The sequence below is a fragment of the Cyanistes caeruleus genome, chromosome Z, assembly GCF_971803275.1.
Source record: "Cyanistes caeruleus chromosome Z, bCyaCae1.hap1.1, whole genome shotgun sequence".
Lineage (NCBI taxonomy): Eukaryota > Metazoa > Chordata > Aves > Passeriformes > Paridae > Cyanistes > Cyanistes caeruleus.
The window spans coordinates 37,396,698-37,413,745 of record NC_141732.1 but is presented as its reverse complement, the minus strand read 5'-3'; the positions used below and the strand labels follow the sequence as shown (position 1 = coordinate 37,413,745).

Genomic DNA, 17,048 nt, shown 5'->3' with positions numbered 1-17,048 from the left:
TGATTTTGGACAGTCCTGTTCTTTCCACCTCTCTGTTTCCCCTTCTGATCTTTGTCTGCCCATTTATTTTGCCCATTTGTTTTCCAGACATACTTTAGAGAACTGATTTATAATTGAACTTTGGCTCTTCAATACTGTTGTGTTGGTGGAAGAACCTGGAGGTTGTTAATCTGTAGTGTAGCAAAGGAGCTCTTTCTGTCAGTGTAACTGTGCATATGTGTTCGTGCATCACTTCTCAGGAAATGTCTTCAGTTCTAGGTTGGGCTTTTCTGGACACATATGCCACATAGATCTCCTCAGTCTTAAGTAAGGTTTGGTTTGTAGACTTGTCCTCTGCATATTTCTGTGGGTGTGTCTCCCTCTTTGTGTCTGGACTGCCTTGTATTTTATCTGCTCCCCATAGAAAGTGATTGCAATGCTCAAGACCTGTTTCTGTGACTGCTTCAGTTGACTTTGGGCAGGAGATAGATTTAAATCATTTGTGCCTCAGAAACATACTCCGCTTTTACTTTTCACTTATGTGACTCAGCCTATTTTGGTAAGCTAGAGAGTATTGTGTGTCCCCATGCTTTAGTTGTATGAACAAAGCACCAACATGGTGCCTGCAGATGAGGTTTGCCTACTGCCAGTGTCTGAGAAGCCAGGAAGCCCAAGTGCCTTTCATCTCTTTGACACACATCAGGTAGTGTCTCTGTGTGGAGAGGCTTCACTCGGGGGGTGCATCCTGAGTGTGTATTAGAGGCAGGCACCACAGCTTTAGACCAGCAGGAGAACCTGTGAAAAGGATACTGTGAATTCTGTACCATTGTTCTCTGGAGGGCAGGCTCAAGTCCAAACTGCATGCAAGGTGAGTCAAAGGATCTTAGGATCATCCGTGTGACCCAGCATTATCAGTAGACTCTTTTTCTGACAGACTTCTTTTCTGCAGTCAGGGACTGAATTGCCAAGTACTTGCACCTGTCCTGCCTGCAAATGCACAGGGCCAGTAAAACAGGTTGAAATAGGCTGTGTAGGTGCTCCACTATCAAGAAGTACTTCTCTAGCCTTTACTCTATTTTTCTGTAATAATTCAGTATGCTGCCTTTATAATAACACTGATGAAACACTTCAGCAAGTACAGAAAAAAATCTTTTCAAGCAAGTGTGTATCAAGGCAGAGGACACATTTCTTGTGTGGCATTAATTTCTTGGCTCTCAGGAGCCACAGCTAACCATCCTTTTCTCTTTTATGATGCTATATCTGGCACAATCTTTCTTTCCTTTTTTTTCTTTCTCCCCCTCCCCCTCCTTCCCCATACAAACCAGATTTTTAACAGAGGAGTTTCTCTTCGAAATGTTCTCCTCCTGTTGGTGACGCACTTGAAATTCCCTGGGTGAAATGATCTCCTTTCCTTCCCCCTAAAACATTCCTATCAACCCTATCTCCTCCTACACCAAAACAACATTCATCGGTTCCATATGCTGCTGAACAGCTCTGTGCTGTTCTATGAATAATGTATGCTGGCTTATTAGAAGAACGTTTGTTGTACAAACCAGTGGAATTTAAAATTGAGAGCAATATCAGCAGACATGCAATGCCATGCACTAATGCACAAGCTTCTTGGGGTACTGTTCTGGCATCCTTGCTGCATCCCCATCAGAGAGGGGGAGAATGCATGAGAAATCAAATGTGTGTGGGCTTTGAATCTGGCAGTGAGCTACAGGCACTCGGTGATCAGAACCCTTATCCTCCCCTTGCCAGGTGTTACAGATCTGTGCATGAGGACAGGAGAAAATGTCAAAATCTGGGTTTTGAGGGAGGGTGGAAAATAGCAGGTGGTGGAGTAATATACATCTATATTCTGAGTGAGGGCCAGCCTTCAGGTAGTCACCTAAACAGCAGGCTACGAGTGGTATATAGCAACATGTTGCTCTCCATCCAAACCTGGCAGAAGGCAATGATACAGAGCTACGCCCTGGTCCAAAGGATGAGCACACCAACACCTATTGGGACTCCATGCAGACACTTGTGTTGTCTAGTATCTGCTATCCCTGTAATCTGTTTTATTTTTGTAGACTTCTGCTACTTCAGTTGTTTTTTCTCCCTCCAGTAAAGCACATATGGCAGGAGCTGGAGCTGATGCCTGTCTGATTGCTCAGCTCCAAAGGGCAAAGCCTATGGACAGGTGCAGAATGACTGGGGGAGGTGCTGTGACTGAAAAGACTGAGCATGTCTTTGCCCAGAGGTGTATCTGGGGCTTCCTTGTTGCTTGGAGTCAACCATGCCATCCATTATCAGTTGAAGGTGAAGAAGAACTGTATCCAGGCAGGGCTGCTTCTGGCAGTGGCAGCAGGGAAGTGTGACAAGGGCCTGGCACGACATGTGCATCCATGGCCTGGGGTCATCAAAAGCCATCTAGGCTATCCTCTGCAAGGGTCAGATGATCATTCCTCCAACAATGACTCCAAAAATCAAGGAGGAACTGGTTGCAAGCAAAAACCACAGGGACAGGAACTGGAAAAGACAGTGTGGGTCATCTGTGCTGTCTCTATGACCTTAATTTTGGTTTTGCCTATTTACCAGTTCACAGGAGGTGTTTCTGGCTCCTCTTCTATGCGTGGAACAGGTGTAAAAAATGTGTGGTGTATTCCTTTCCCTCTTGGCAGGCTTTTCTGTATGGGCTAGTGCAAACAGAAAGTCAGTAGCTTGCTTCAAGAGCCAGCCCTGTGTTGCTGTTCGAGAGGAGGAATTGTACAGTGCTTTGGGATCTCTTCAAGTATCTTGCACCCTGCTGGCCGGGCTTTGGAGGCCCTGTGCCTCCTTGTAACTTAGATGATTTACTACTCTAAGTATCTGGGTAATTTGCTATGTCTTTGTCCCTGTGTACACACCTGGTTGTGCCTTTCTTTTGTGCACTGCTGCTGCATGCAGAGGCTGACTCACAGCATAACCAGCAGCCAGCAGGTGACAAGAGCAGCCTGTTTAAATGGGTCCAGTGGTTCGTGCATGCAACAAGATTTTGAGGAAGTTGAGGCTGGTGAATGACCTTTCTTCCCTTGGTAGCTTTGTAAAATGAACAGGAGTTTTCAGAAGCATTCTCTCCATAGTTTGGCTTTTCTTTCCAGTTGGAATAAAAGTACCAACTAGTGAGAGCTTGTGAAAATCTGGGGTTTTTGTGGACCTGCTTGATTACCAAAGGGGAAATGGGGGTGGAATGATGTAGTTTTTTAAAGTTACAGCCTTCCACTTAAAAAGTGAAGTGTTTCTTGCCTAGTTTATGAACAAATACAAACAAATCCCACAAACACATAACAAATCTCACTTTTTTTTTACATTGCAGTCTTCTAAGGGTCAAATTTGAGCTGTAGAAAACAGCATTGGAGTTAAAACAAGGAAAGTGCCTAGGATTTTGCCTACTGTTCTGCTTTATGCAGCAGTCAATTTCTTTTATTCTGACTTCAGAATTGCACTTGTTTCTCCAAGAAGCTTGAAACTGTGTGGAGCCTGAGGTGTGGTGGACCTAGAGATAAGACTTTTCAGGAAGGGGAAGGCTGTAAGCTATAAGGAGTGTGTGTTCTGGGCAGGTGGGATAAAAAGTCAAAGCACTGAAGTCAGACACTGCTAAGTAGCTGGTATCTGGTGGTTTGGATCCTGTCTGGAGCAGCCTTGGGTGACAAGGCTTTCTGACTGGTATTGGTCCAGCTTGGAAGATGACACCTATGCAGTACTCATTCTATCATTCAGTGCTGTGGTTCAACCTCCTATTTTCCGGGTTACGTGGCAAATTTGCCAGACACTTCCCAGGCTAGCAGGTAGGTAGTGGTGATTGTTGTCAATCTGTAAGACTGCTTTAAATGAGAGCTTTTATTTTCTTTTCTCTCTTTAAATTTTCCAGAGAGAAAATGTGAGTTAATAAAACCTGTCCTTGCTAGCTAAGAACAATGAGAATCATGACCATGCCATAACCTCTGATGAGCTTTGTTGCAATTTAGTGAAGCATTTAAGTGCTTGTCTCCACGTTTGTTTTAGTCATACTCTCGAGAAATGTCTGTTGAATTGATCTGCTGTGTCAATCAGGGCCATGGGGAATAGCCATGAAATAAAAAAGAGAGCAGGTGCTGTGCTGTACACGTATGCTTTTGATTGCAAAACATGTCAGGAGGAAATTCTGAAACATCAGACATGAAACATCTCTGAAAGGCTAGTGAGTCCAGCAGCAAGTGCGCAGCCTCTCAGCAGTCTCTGCCAGAGAGGTAGGTTGGGGGACAGGCATGATAATTCACATATTTGCATCTCTAGAGAGGTCTGCTTGCTGAGGTCTCAGTGAACGTGTCTGGTAGACACACAAAGCATGTCTTGTATACAGCTGCCCAGGTTGTGCATAGTCTTTACAGTTTCCTTTCTGTTTTGTAAATACCAGCAACTTTTTGACAGGCTCTGTTTGATGGTCTGTGGGGGACACCATGTCCTTGGTCCAATGTGTGCCGTATGACTCTGGGTTGATGTTACTCCCTAAAGAAGGAAGACGATGTCTGGCTCATTAGTAAAGGTTGGGATAAACATAGCTCTCTTTCCAAAAGGCAAAAGCCTGGGGCATTTGTTATTCCTGCACCAATCTGGACTGCTGCTTTTGTGTGTTCTGCTCTTTGACTGCAGTGATCCCTAGAGACATGCTTAGCAGTGAAATCTCATAAAAACCTGCACAGGGCAGGTGTTAATTTTCAGAGGTTTTGACCCAATCTTGTAGGCATTTGGACCAGAGAGCAACAAATGTGTTTCCTCAAGGCAGATTTTTGCTGTTTCTAAAACTCATTCAACTAGATGAAGAAAAAAAATACTACTGAAAAACTGGGGAGGTAACTGGGGGAAGTATGCAGACTCTTCACTTCATATTTGAAAGTAATTTTATGGCTCAAAATGTAAGAGAATAATTTAGTAGGAAGAAAAGAACAAGTCAAAGAATAAGACAGAGGCTTTGGCCAAATCATGTAAGAAATGCTCAGTGACTGTAGGAACCATATCAGCATTCGTTTGTGTACAAAAATTGTTGTAGTCTAATTCTGCTGAACTGGCAGGAGAAATATTAACTCTTTATTTTGCTTTCTTTCTGCAAAGGGGTCTTAAAATCTCTTGATAGCTTTTACCTGAAAATTAAACAAGTGCCTACAAATTGCCAGAAATGCCCATCCATTCACCTTTGGCTGTTTGCCTTTGGTTCGGAGCTCCTTATACAACTTCAGAGAAGATAGGTTCTGTAGAAGTAGTGAAAACTCCAGGCTTGGAAATACTTCATCGTATTTCTCTGAACAGCACAGTGAAGTTTGGTTAGTGCTGAGGACCTCTCTTTGCTAGCTCAGTGTCAATAGGATGAGGCATGATTATTCCTGGTGTTCATAACTGTTGTAGTGCTGTGAGAAACCTACTCTCTTGGAACACTGTGACCAAGAGTTGCTGCCTGTGTAGCATCAGCATGAGGTGAATTATACCATAATGTTTGACCTGCTTGTTTATGGTTCAGTTAAACCAAATTTCCACAGAGCTGAATATTAAGGATCTTCAAATAAGACTTCCAGTTTCAGAAAGGAGCCAGTGGATAACAGGATGAAGAGTGGGATACGCTCATGGTATGGCTCATGCGAATTCAGCTGTGGCATATGCACAAGACTAATTTCAACTCTGCAGCTTCCAAATTATTTTTGGTTTGGGTCAGCATTAAGGCTATCTAAATGTTACTTTTCTGTTGAGCATTATGTCATAGCTATTATAGTATGTGATTTTCAGGCTTGTTCATACTTGATGTGCTACTTTTTGCTTATCATGTGCATCAACAGTTCTTCTACACGTTAACATATTTTGAGGCTGTGTAGGAGTTATGTGCCAGAGGGAGTAAATCTAGCTATGTACATAAGGTGAATTACAAGTGCGGATTATATGTGTGAGAATCAGGGACATTCCATACCAAAATACTTCATTTAAGTGACCTATTTGAAGAACTCCATTAGCTTGTAGTAATACTAGGTGTTAACCATTGTGCACATCAGATCCTGGGGAAGCTGAAATAAGACACACTTATCCAACTGATATATGTACTTTCTCTCAAAAAAAAAAAACCCAAAACATCCTAGCTGTCTGATACTCACCCAGTCTTAAGTCAGGTATCAGACCCTTTTCTTTGCAGGCCTGTATCAAAAACAGAACTGTTACCTTTGGTGTCAAACCTACTGGGCACCTTTTCTATGAACTGAAGGAGGAACGGTGTTAGTGGACAGCAGTCCAGTATAGTGATCTTCAAGCAAAGAACTTGCTTAACATTCGTTTTCTGTTTTGTACTTAGAAACTGAATATGTTTATGTTTAGGTGTGTGACTGGGAAAGCATACAGGTGTCTGTGAAGCTCAGGGTCTTTGGATAGCTATTCTGGCAAATTTTCACAGATTAGCCTGTGTGGTGAAATCTTAGAAGTCATTGAGAAAAGGTCTCATTGAGTGTCAGGAATTAGGGTGAACCTTGAATTTCAAGGCCATTGTCCTGTAGCTCTTTCAAACCGTAAGTAAAGTTCAGGTTCATGACCACCTGAGGAGCTAGAATGTACCTAAGTCTATTAGAACCAGTGAGATATATCCCAGACTTTTGAGGGAATTGGCTGATGTTGTTGTCAAGCCACTCTCCATGGTATTTGTAAAGTCACCCTAGTCATGAATTCACCATTGTATTGGTGAAGTCCCAGGTGACTGGGTGAGGGAAAACATGCTACACGTCTTTCAAAAGGGTGGAAAGGAGAGCCATGGCAACCAGGTACCTCCCAGCCTCACCACGTGCCTGGGAACATCATGGTGCAGATCCTCCTAGAAGCTGGGTTCAGGCATATGGAGAGCAGGAGAGGATTCAAGGCAGCCAGCACAGCTTCACCGAGGGCAAGTCCTGCCTGACCAACCCAGTGGCCTTGAATGATGGAGTGACCTTGTTAGTGGACAAGGGAAGGGTTGAGAGGTCATTTATCTGAACTTCTGTAAGCAGTTGTCAGAGTTCCTCACAACATGCCTGTCTCTAAATTGCAGGGATGGATTTTATGCATGGACTGTTAGATGGTTAAGAAAGTGGCTGTATGGTCACATTCAGAAGGTAGTGAGCGGTCAATGGCTCAATGTCCTGATAGACATCAGTGACAAGTGGTGTCCCTCAGGGGTGCAGTACAGTGCTATTTAATGCCTTCATTAAAGGATCAGATGCACCCTCAGCAAATCTGCAGATGACACCTAGCTGAAGGATGGGCTGGCATCTGGAGTGACCTGGACAAGACAGAAAACTGGTGCATGGGAATCTCAAGAGGTTTTACAATACCAAGTTTCAAGGTGCTTCACCTGGGTCAGAGCAGCCTTTGATATCAGCACAGGCTGGGGATGAACAGATTGAGAACAGCCCTGCCCAGAAGGCCTTGAGGATGCTGCTGGATGAGAGGCTGGACATGATCTGAGAGCCCAGAAAGCTGATTGTATCCTGGGCTGCATCCAAAGCAGCATGGACAGCAGTGGCGGGAGAGGGTTCTGTCCGTCTGCTCTGCTCTGGTGAGACCCCACCTGGAACCCTGCATCCAGCTCTGGGGTCCCAGCACAGGAAGACACAGACCTGCTGGAGTGAGTCCAGAACAGGGGCACCAAGGTGATTAGGTGAATAGACCACATTTCCTATTAAGACAGGTTGAGAGAATTGGGATTGTTCAGCCTGGAAAAGAGAAAGTTTAAGGATGACCTAATTGCAGCCTTTCAGTCCCTGAAGGCAGCCTACAAATGGTTTTTACAAGTGCATGTAAGGAAAGGATAAGGGGAAATGGCTTCAAACTGAAAGAGAACAGGTTTAGACTATATGTTAGGAAGAAATTCTTTATTGTGAGCATGGTGAGGCGCTGGAACAGGTTGCCCAGGGAAGCTGTAGATACCCATCTCTGTAAGTGCTCAAGACCAGGTTGGATGGGACTCTGAGCAACCTAGTCTAGTGAAAGGTGTTTCTGCCCTCAGCAAGAGTGTTGGAACTAGATGGTCTTTAAGGTCCCTTCCATAGCTATTCCATGATTCTTTGGTCTTAAGAAGGCGCAAGCCAGAAACCCCAAAAACTTGCTTGAGAAAATTACTGTAATCTTAAAACATGCTTATTATTATTATACAGTATCTTAGGTGAAATTTCTGCTGAAGATTCTCACATTGCTGTTAGCAGATATGGGACTTTCTTGATCAGAGACCACTTGCTTGCTGATAGTAGCTGGGTATCTTTCCTCAACGTATTAATATATGTGAAGGAGGGATCAAACAGTAATTCCATCTCATTTCTTTCCCTTTGCAGGCCCTCTACAATTCAATCAAGAATGAGAAGCTGGAATGGGCAGTGTAAGTATACTTCTGTTGTAAAATTTGAAGTTTAACAACAGTACCTGTGTAGTAATCTGTTTATATGTCCTACGTCACCATCTGTGTGGGATCCAAAGCCTGTAGAAGATAGCTAGCGTACATAATGAGTTTGCTTTTTTGCTAATGACTGACCTGGCAAGACAGCCTCATCTGTTTCTCCAACAAGAGGAGTTGTTAATGATAGGAGCCAACTGCATTTGTAAGGAAAGAGGACACTTCATTTAGTAGGAAACTTCAGCCTAAAAAGAGAGAAATTAAATCCTCTGTTGTTCTATGACTGCATAAATAAAACAGAAGTTGACGTCTCCTTTATCTTTCTGTTCATTGTGTCAGAACCACTGAATAGAAACACACTTCTTGGATTGAGTTTCCTGCTGTTGGTTTATTGTCTTGGTTTGTCTCCTGATTAACTATGGATAACTTGACAACAACCTAATGTGAAAGATGATAAATTAGACAAAGTCTGATATCACCCTCTCCAATCCTTAGTTGCTTTTGACAGGCTAACACTTGTTAACTATGTATATGCTGCAGACAAGAAAAAGCTTCAGTTTAATTTCAGACATTTCTTTGTGCTTAGGTTTCATGTGGTCTGGTTATGCCAGGAAAGGGTAGAAGTGTCTCCTTTTGATTTTGTCACTTCCAGAACAGTGGATTTTGGTATAGAATAGGAATATGATGTCTTTTATATATTTTAACTATACAGAGGTATTTCCCTGCATGTATTTACATATCTGAAACCTCACCTTCTTGGGAACAACTTATGTCTGGAATGCATGGTCCTATACCTCATGTGCTAGAAGTTCTGGCAACTGTCATAGGTCTTGCAGGTTCAGCACCTTCGGATCTTCATTGTTTTAAGTTCATGTTCTGCAAACAAATTTCTAGTCAGTGTGTGTAGCCTCACAAAGGCAGCTGGTTCCAAGTGGGATTGCTGTCCTAGTTCAGAAATGTGTTAGGTGATGTCAGAGTAGTAAAGAAGGTGTGCTATTAATGGGAATCAGCAAGAAGTGCCATCTCTGATGAGCATTAAAAGTCATGGTGGGAGACATTTTCACAGACTGTGTCTTGGACCTGGAACACGCTGTGTGAATCTTACATGTCACACCAAAGCTCTTTGCCAGACACTGTCACAGGTGCTTTAGAACCAGCAGAATCCATTATGTGACTTTCTCAATGTCAGAATTTTCCTCCAGCTCTTGCCAAGAGATCATACCGTGTCTAATACACTTGGGCAGCCTCCAGGTGGGAAATGGCTCATGGCTGGCTCTGCTCCCATGAACCTCAGTCAAGGTGATTCATGAGATCTTGCTTCTGTATAAGTGGTAACTGCTTTGGCATTTACATAGTATAGTCCATGTCCTTTGTTAGGGGGAAAATTCCAAGCAGGCTGGAAGAGGGATAGTTCAGATTCTTTCTTAAATATGACTTTGCATGGATATAAAGCTATCTTCTTACAGAAGAATGCTCAAAGGTGCCAGTTGTCTGTTCCAATCTGAGACTGACATGATAGAACTGATGTTACAGTTAATTTCTGTGACGAGAAACAAAGCTCATTCTGGGCATAGGCAGTACCTTTAGAGCCGAGAGTGCTGGCTGGAAGAGGGAGTGTGAAGATGTTTCTCTTCATTTTTATGAAGATATGTGCTTGGAATAAAGTAATAACCCCAAGAAGCCCTAGGGCTGCCTGAGCTTGAGGGAGGAGGCACATAACTCTCTTGCTTTACTGTTATGAGCCACAGAGAAAACTGAAAGGAAAGGAGACATGGCCAGTTTTGTTCTAATGGGACCAAAGAGAATACTCTCTCCCTTCCAAAGATTATTCCTTAGCTTCCTTGGTGCACTTGGCAGGGTAAGAAGTGGGAGGTAATGCAAAGGTGAAGGTAGGACTGCAAACCCCAGTGTAAGCTCTCCCACAATGTTGTCATTTTGAGGGAATACCTTTCCTCCATCCAGAAATCCTTTGAGGATCTAGGACACTCTTGAGCTAAGAAAAGGTTTGAGAGCTGCTCTAGAAGTATGTTATTTAGTGGATTAATGGCTATCAGTAAATCCATACGCAGGAAAGGGTAATGGTGAAACATAAGATGCCAAAAGACTACTATCCAGCCCTTACCTTTCTAGTTGTGAGCTAGGTGTGTTATCATCTTGAACAATTTGCAGTACATTTCCAGTAGAATTACAGTCTGATCCAAAGCCCACGCAAAGAAAAGGCTACCATTGACTTCAATTTTGTAATCATGAGAAGTGACACCTTAATCAGCAGATGTTCTCCAGAGACTTTCAGTAGGAGTGTTCATTTATCCTTTTTGAACAGGAAAGCATGAGTACAGCTCTGAAGAGAGAATTGCATTACAGCTCTTCTTCTGCAGTAGTGCTTGGTTCAAGTTCTCCACAAAGTTAAAAGTGAACCACATGCCATAATCTGTAAAATAAAATTATCTGACCTGGAATTTACACTGTACTGGTGAATGTGGGATCCTGAAAGCACACTTCTGCTTCACACTGCAAGTGTGAACAGTACTTCATGTTTGTTGTGGATAGGCTTAAATTTGAAACAAGGGAAATTTGAAATCCTTTAAAAAAGTTTTCTATCAATTTAAAGCAAGGCACAGGTTTGCCTGGATAAACTACAGAAGCACTTTCATTGGAGGTTTTTGTGAACTGGTTGTTCTGTTTGGAATGGTTCATGAAGAGGAGATCCAGCCATAGAGGCCGGGAGATAGATTGGCTGATATCCCTTTATTGTCTATAATACCATATCCCAAGGTTTTTAGGTGCTTCTCATTCTTTGGCTCTCACACTGGTCATTGTAAGCTTTAAGCTGAAAGAGGAAAATCTATTTGATTACAAAGGTGCCAGAGCTAAATATGTTTCATTTGCATGATGTCTACATGAAAATGTCATCATTGTTTTCTTTTATTTGTAATACTGTGTCTGTTTACTGTTGAAGGTAATAGGAATAAAAAAATCATAATCTGAAAACAGGTGATCTAGAATTAATATGAGCTCCCAAAGCACTGCTTACAAAATTCCTAAAGCCAAATGGCTGCATTTAAGCCAGTTGTGTCCCAAAAGCCTCCTCTCAGCAGAACAGTGCAGTTCTCAAGAGTATAACTTAGTTTTTAACTAGAGAATGACACACTTCTCTATCCAGAGAAGTTTACAGGGACATGGTATATTCTTTTTTTGTTTTTTCTGGACTACACTGAAAACCTACCTCCTTTCAGCCAAAACAAATCAGGTCATTCAGATAGTGATGGTGGGAAAGAGTTGGTGCCAAATCAAACAGTGAAATGAGGATGCTGAAATCAGGATAGTTATAAAGACATCTGTGCTGAAGCTCACCTGTTTTTAGGTCAAACTGAGAAATCTCTTTCTATTATAATTAACTTTTGTCTCCCAAGTTCTGGGATGTTTACTGTTTGCAACTTCTTGATTGGTTTTAGGGCGAGATCAGGTAGTTCTTTTTTTTTTCTCTTCTCCCACTGGGAAAGATGCCAAAAATTCTCTCAAGTCAATTTCCTAATACGGATGCTGTTAGTTCCACAGATGCATGATAGAAAACCTGATTTTTTTTTTTCCGTTGCAGTATTTAAATAGATTAAATCAACCTTCTGCTGTGTCATATAAGTTTGCTATTTGAACAAATGCAGAGATGAAGCAGAGTTTTAAAAACGCAAGGTTTGACCACATCGTTCCAGATTAATGATTTCAGAATTTTCTGAGGCAGAGCCTCAAATCAGACCACATAGAGTGTACAGAAATAATTTTATTACTGAGAGAATCAGATGGTGCTTTTCTCCCAAAAGACAGAAATGGGGCTTCCTTGTATATCTTCTTGGTAGAGACAGAAAATGCTTTTCTTCACCAAAATGGCAACATCTGGATTTTTATGTTTTTCACATCTATGTGTTTAAGAATAAGGGGAAAACTTCGCAGTTGTCAGTTATCATGTATTTGGGAAGGAAAACATTGCTGTTTCAATCCTGTGACTGTAAATGACAGCACAAGCAGATCCTGGCTTTGGTGCGCTGGTTCTCATGGGCAGCCAGAGGGCTGGTTACTGCTCTCTCTGCAGGTTCTTTTCCAAAGAGACAGGCTTACAGAGGTGGAACTGAATCTCCTTGTTTTGGGAAGCCTTGCAAACATCATGTGCCATAAGCAGGGGCTTAGAGAAGCTCTACAGATGGTAACCTTTTCCTTTCACCAGTACCCTGCAGAGCAGAGCAGTGACAAATTCATTTCCTATGAATGGAAAGTGGGACTTAAAAGAAGTTTTGCAGCTATCAACCCTTTGCAGTCATCTGGGAGGGGTCACCAGAGGAATTGCTTCCAGAACCAGAGCAGGGAATGATCTTCCTTTGCTGATCAGGGGTGGAAAATTTTGTAAGACTTCTGCAAGCCTAACTGAACCCTCACGATGATGTTTTGCCTACTGAAGGGTGTTTTGGAACCATTGTGGGGTTTTTTCCCCTAAAGGCAGAAGGATTGTTCTACTTCCTATATGAAATGGAAGAGAGGCAGTGGTCTTGGCCTTCAAAAGGACCTGAGCTATGCCTGTGTGACACCACATCCACAATTCTGAACATGCCTGTGCAGACCACCACCCACTGACTCCTATTTACATCACCAGAGGCCTTAACACTGGTGATTTTACAGCACATGGATGATCTTTGAGAGCCGTCTGAGAATGGGCAGGTAGTCACATTCCCAACAGTTTAGGGTTTCAAACAAAGATCAGTTTTGGTTTATGTATCCAGAGGCCCCCTGAACTTTCTGCAGTTCTTTCTTGCAAAAGTACCCTAAAGGCTTGTTAGAAGGAAGTTCAAATTGTTAAATCCCCGATAAACAGTATTTGGCACCTGTCTATTCAGCCAGCTTTGGAAGATACCTGAGGAAAAGCTAATACCTGCATTTTTTGCTACTTTGACATTCCTCCAAATCATCTTGCTTTTTTCTTATGTTTGACCACTGTAGTAACATGGAGTATTTGAGTAAATGAGTCCCAGATCCCCTAGTTTTCATCCACTTCTTGTTTGTAATATGTCCTTCTTGCCTCTCTGTCTCCCTTCATTGCCTGTTGCAGACTTACTTGTGCATCTTGCCCTCGTGCCTATTGTCAGAGCACTCAGTTCTCAGAAATGGCTGAACTGTCTGAGTCTCAAAGATGTCTCATTTTCATGATAGAATAAAAGATCAGTTAAATGTTTGTTCAGTGTTGTCAGCAGCCACGACAGCAGATACTATTCTGTCCTTTCCACCATGTCTTTTGAGGAATTCCTGTTTTAACATCTGCCCTAGAAGTGCTGAGTTTAAGAGCACTGCCCCCAGCTCATAGTGATGTCCAGGGTCCCCCACAGGATTGCTCATCACACCACTGTGGCTGCTTGGTTAAGGGCACTAGTATATTCCCACAGGACAATTGATCAGTATACAATAATTCACTCCCATAGCTCCAAAGGAGATAGCTTATTCCAAGAAAGTGTGAAGCCTTTTACTGCAGTTGGTTTCTGCTGACAAGGAGAAATCTTTTGTGTCCTTGGCTGAAATCCCAGAATTCACAAGGCACTTCTGTGTGAAAAATCAACCTGTGTGCTTCTGCCCTTTGAGAGATTTTAATCTGGATTAAGTGCCTCAGACTCATGTTGAGAGAATTTGTTTCTGGAATGGACGTAAATCTAAGAAACATAACACAAGTGGTTCAGACTTACCAGCAGCTAGTGAGTGTAATAGACCCATGAATGGTAGGGACAAACAAAATTGTCAGAAATGCCTTCACTTTTTCAATTGGGAGAGAGCTTCAACTAAAGTATACTTGATGAAGTCTTTACTGCTTTGACTAATAAAAATTTTTTTGTAGAACTTTCTGTGCTGGAGTGAGAAAGCACACATCAGTAGGTTAAAGATGCAAGGACTGCTCTTCCTTGCAGGAATCACATCTTCAAGTAAAAATTTTGTTCCTCTTACTTAGGAGGACATACTATATTTCCATAATTTATATGAGGTGGTCACGGTCAAATGCTTGGGAACATTCCCTGCTACTACAGAGCTCACTAATACAGCCCCCATGTTCCTGGATTTGGTTTCTTTGTTGTCAAACCAGCCTCTTAATCTTTTACTTCCTTAGACTAAGCTATTCCCCTGAAGATCATTTCATAGAATCATAGAATCACTTTGTTTGGAATCATTTAGTTTGGAAAAGACCTGCAAGATCATCAAGTGGAACCTTTTACTGAACATCACCTTTTCAACTAGACCATGGCACCAAGTGCCACGTCCATTTGTTGAACTTGAACACCTGCAGGGATGGTGACTCCACCATCTCCTTGGGAAAATTTTTCCAATGCTTAATCACCCTTCAGTGATGAAATTTCTCCTGATGTCCAGCCTGAACCTCCCTCAGCACAGCTTGAGACTATGTCCTCTCATCCTGTCACTCGTTGCATGGGTAAAAAGGCTAACCCCCACCTGGCTGCAACCTCCTTTCAGGTAGTTGTAGAGAGTGATAATGAGCTTCCTTTGCAGCAGAGCTGAAGATAAGATAGATTTGTTGCTGCAGCCTGCAGTTCTTGGAGGACATTTCTTTGAATGGTCATTCCCATAAGCAGCCATGGTAGCACTGTATCCCTAAAGGAGCTTCTGGATTGATACATGCCTTGCTAATCCTCACATAATACATGCCTTTGAGCATAAACATGTATTTGGAAGATCTGCCTGAGCTTCCTGTCTCTGCCAGTCATCTGGGTCCAGTGAGATGAAGCAACTTGAGGTCCACCCCCAACAGGTTGGCAGTATTAGCCATCATTATGCTCAAATGATATTTTTTAAAAAAAAAATCAGATGCTGGTCTCAGGAGGTGTTGCTACCACAACTTTCCAATGAAAGCCTTCATACTCCCTGACACACCTTTCCTAGTCACCTGGAGGGGAATGTATGTGACTTCAGAGGATGAAGGACTACTCTGTAATCTGGAATGTTCTCTGAAAACTGTTGTTCTACTCTTGTGAAGGACACCTTTATTTTCTAGGTTGCCTTGTCCTTTTTAGCCTTTGCCTGTGACAAGCAAAATGGTATTTATTAGTCAGGCAGTGCTTGTGACTTGATTGTTGTGCCCAAGAACTATGTGGAATACATTGCCCTAATAAGTAACATTTTGAGCAGCATTTTGTTTCCAAAGTAAAGATACCATAATTCACCTAGCAAAATTTTTATTTTTAAATTACTAATTTTATGCTAGTCTGCAGAGGAAAATAAAGATGTAGAGTTTTTATTATGTATGTTTCATATGCTAAGTTAAGGGCTAGGCCACAGTGATCTGTAGTTTCCTAATTCTTTCCATCTACATGTGAACTCATTAACAAATTGGGGATTTTTCAGCTAAACCCAGCAGGAAAATATTTCCCATTTTAGCACTCAAATACATGGAAATAAAAATAGGCAAAGTTGGAGGACAGAACATTCTTGAAGTCTTATCTTTTGAGACAATAATGGAAACTTGGGCTTTGTTGAAAATCTGTGTCCTGTGCTGAAGCTTTGCTATGATATGTCTATATTTTGATATATCTGTAGGTTTCTCCCTAAATATGGTTCCCTATAAAGAGAGAGCTATGTTTTAATAAGAAGTGTTCAAAAATTGCTGAAATGAAACTTTGCTGGTCAGTCCATCTTTCATGCATGATTTTCACTGCTTTTTAAGGGATGAAGAAGAGAAAAAAAAATCTCACTCGGATGGTACAGATGAAAAGGATAATGGGAACCAGACAAAGGCTGTGAGTCGGATTGGCAATTCAAATAACCCATTTCTGGACATCCCTCATGACCCCAATGCTGCTGTGTATAAAACTGGATTTCTGGCTCGGAAAATCCATGCAGATATGGATGGAAAGAAAAGTGAGTAATTTTTCAATCCTAATGTGTTATTTTCTTGTTATGTCTTCACAATGCCACGTACCAATGAGCCCATGTACTTCTGAAGGCGAATAGCGCTGCTTCATTAGGGGAAATAGCAGCAATAACAGGCAACACAACAATTGGATTATCACACTCTCACGGTTAGGCCAGAATTTACAATGCTCAGTCCCATTTGCAGCAGCTTAATGCATGCGTATAAGAAGTAATGTGATACAGCAAAGCAATGTGAATTTTTTTGTGCTAAAAGGAAATTAATATAGTGGTTTACAGAATAGAAAACAATTTCAAGTGAATTACAGTAGCTGTTCTGCAGTAATTTGGTAATTCTCCTTTTCCTTATGTGACACCAGATTGTTGCAAATCTCCCCTCCCCTCTGGATCTGTCTTTAAAGAAAGGCTGCTCTTTACCTCTGTTTGGAACACACTATTCCCTTCCCTACTTTCCAGTCTTGGGTCACATATCCAATGAAGGGCAGCAGCTTTTGGCACCAGACAGCTTTTTACTATGCAGTTCCTCCCTGTCCCTTTCTTGTAATAATCCTGCAGCAGCTCTTACTTACCTTAATTATCTTCTTCCCTTCTTGTCTTACTTTTGTTGGTGATGCACTAATTATTAAGGGCTTCTGATGCACCTGTATGTTTTGTAGTTTGGATAGCTTCATTTGTTGTCTGTAGATCTTGGAAAAAGCTAGTCAGAGCATCTGTGTTTTCCCCAATCACTGTTGATGATTTCCTGCTCATGGTTCAATTGTTG

The 17,048-nt window shown here is 42.0% G+C and overlaps 1 protein-coding gene across 5 annotated transcripts in view; it reads left to right on the top strand.

The window, feature by feature from the left end:
- Nucleotides 1–17,048, top strand: part of PSD3 (pleckstrin and Sec7 domain containing 3) — a 115,160-nt gene that overhangs the window by 69,712 nt on the left and 28,400 nt on the right. For all 5 annotated transcript variants that reach the window (XM_023944981.2, XM_086869029.1, XM_023944984.2 and 2 more), the window contains 2 exons: nt 8,316–8,359; nt 16,080–16,273. In XM_023944981.2, coding sequence (XP_023800749.2) covers nt 8,316–8,359; nt 16,080–16,273 — 238 coding nt within the window. The remainder of the gene's footprint in view (nt 1–8,315; nt 8,360–16,079; nt 16,274–17,048) is intronic.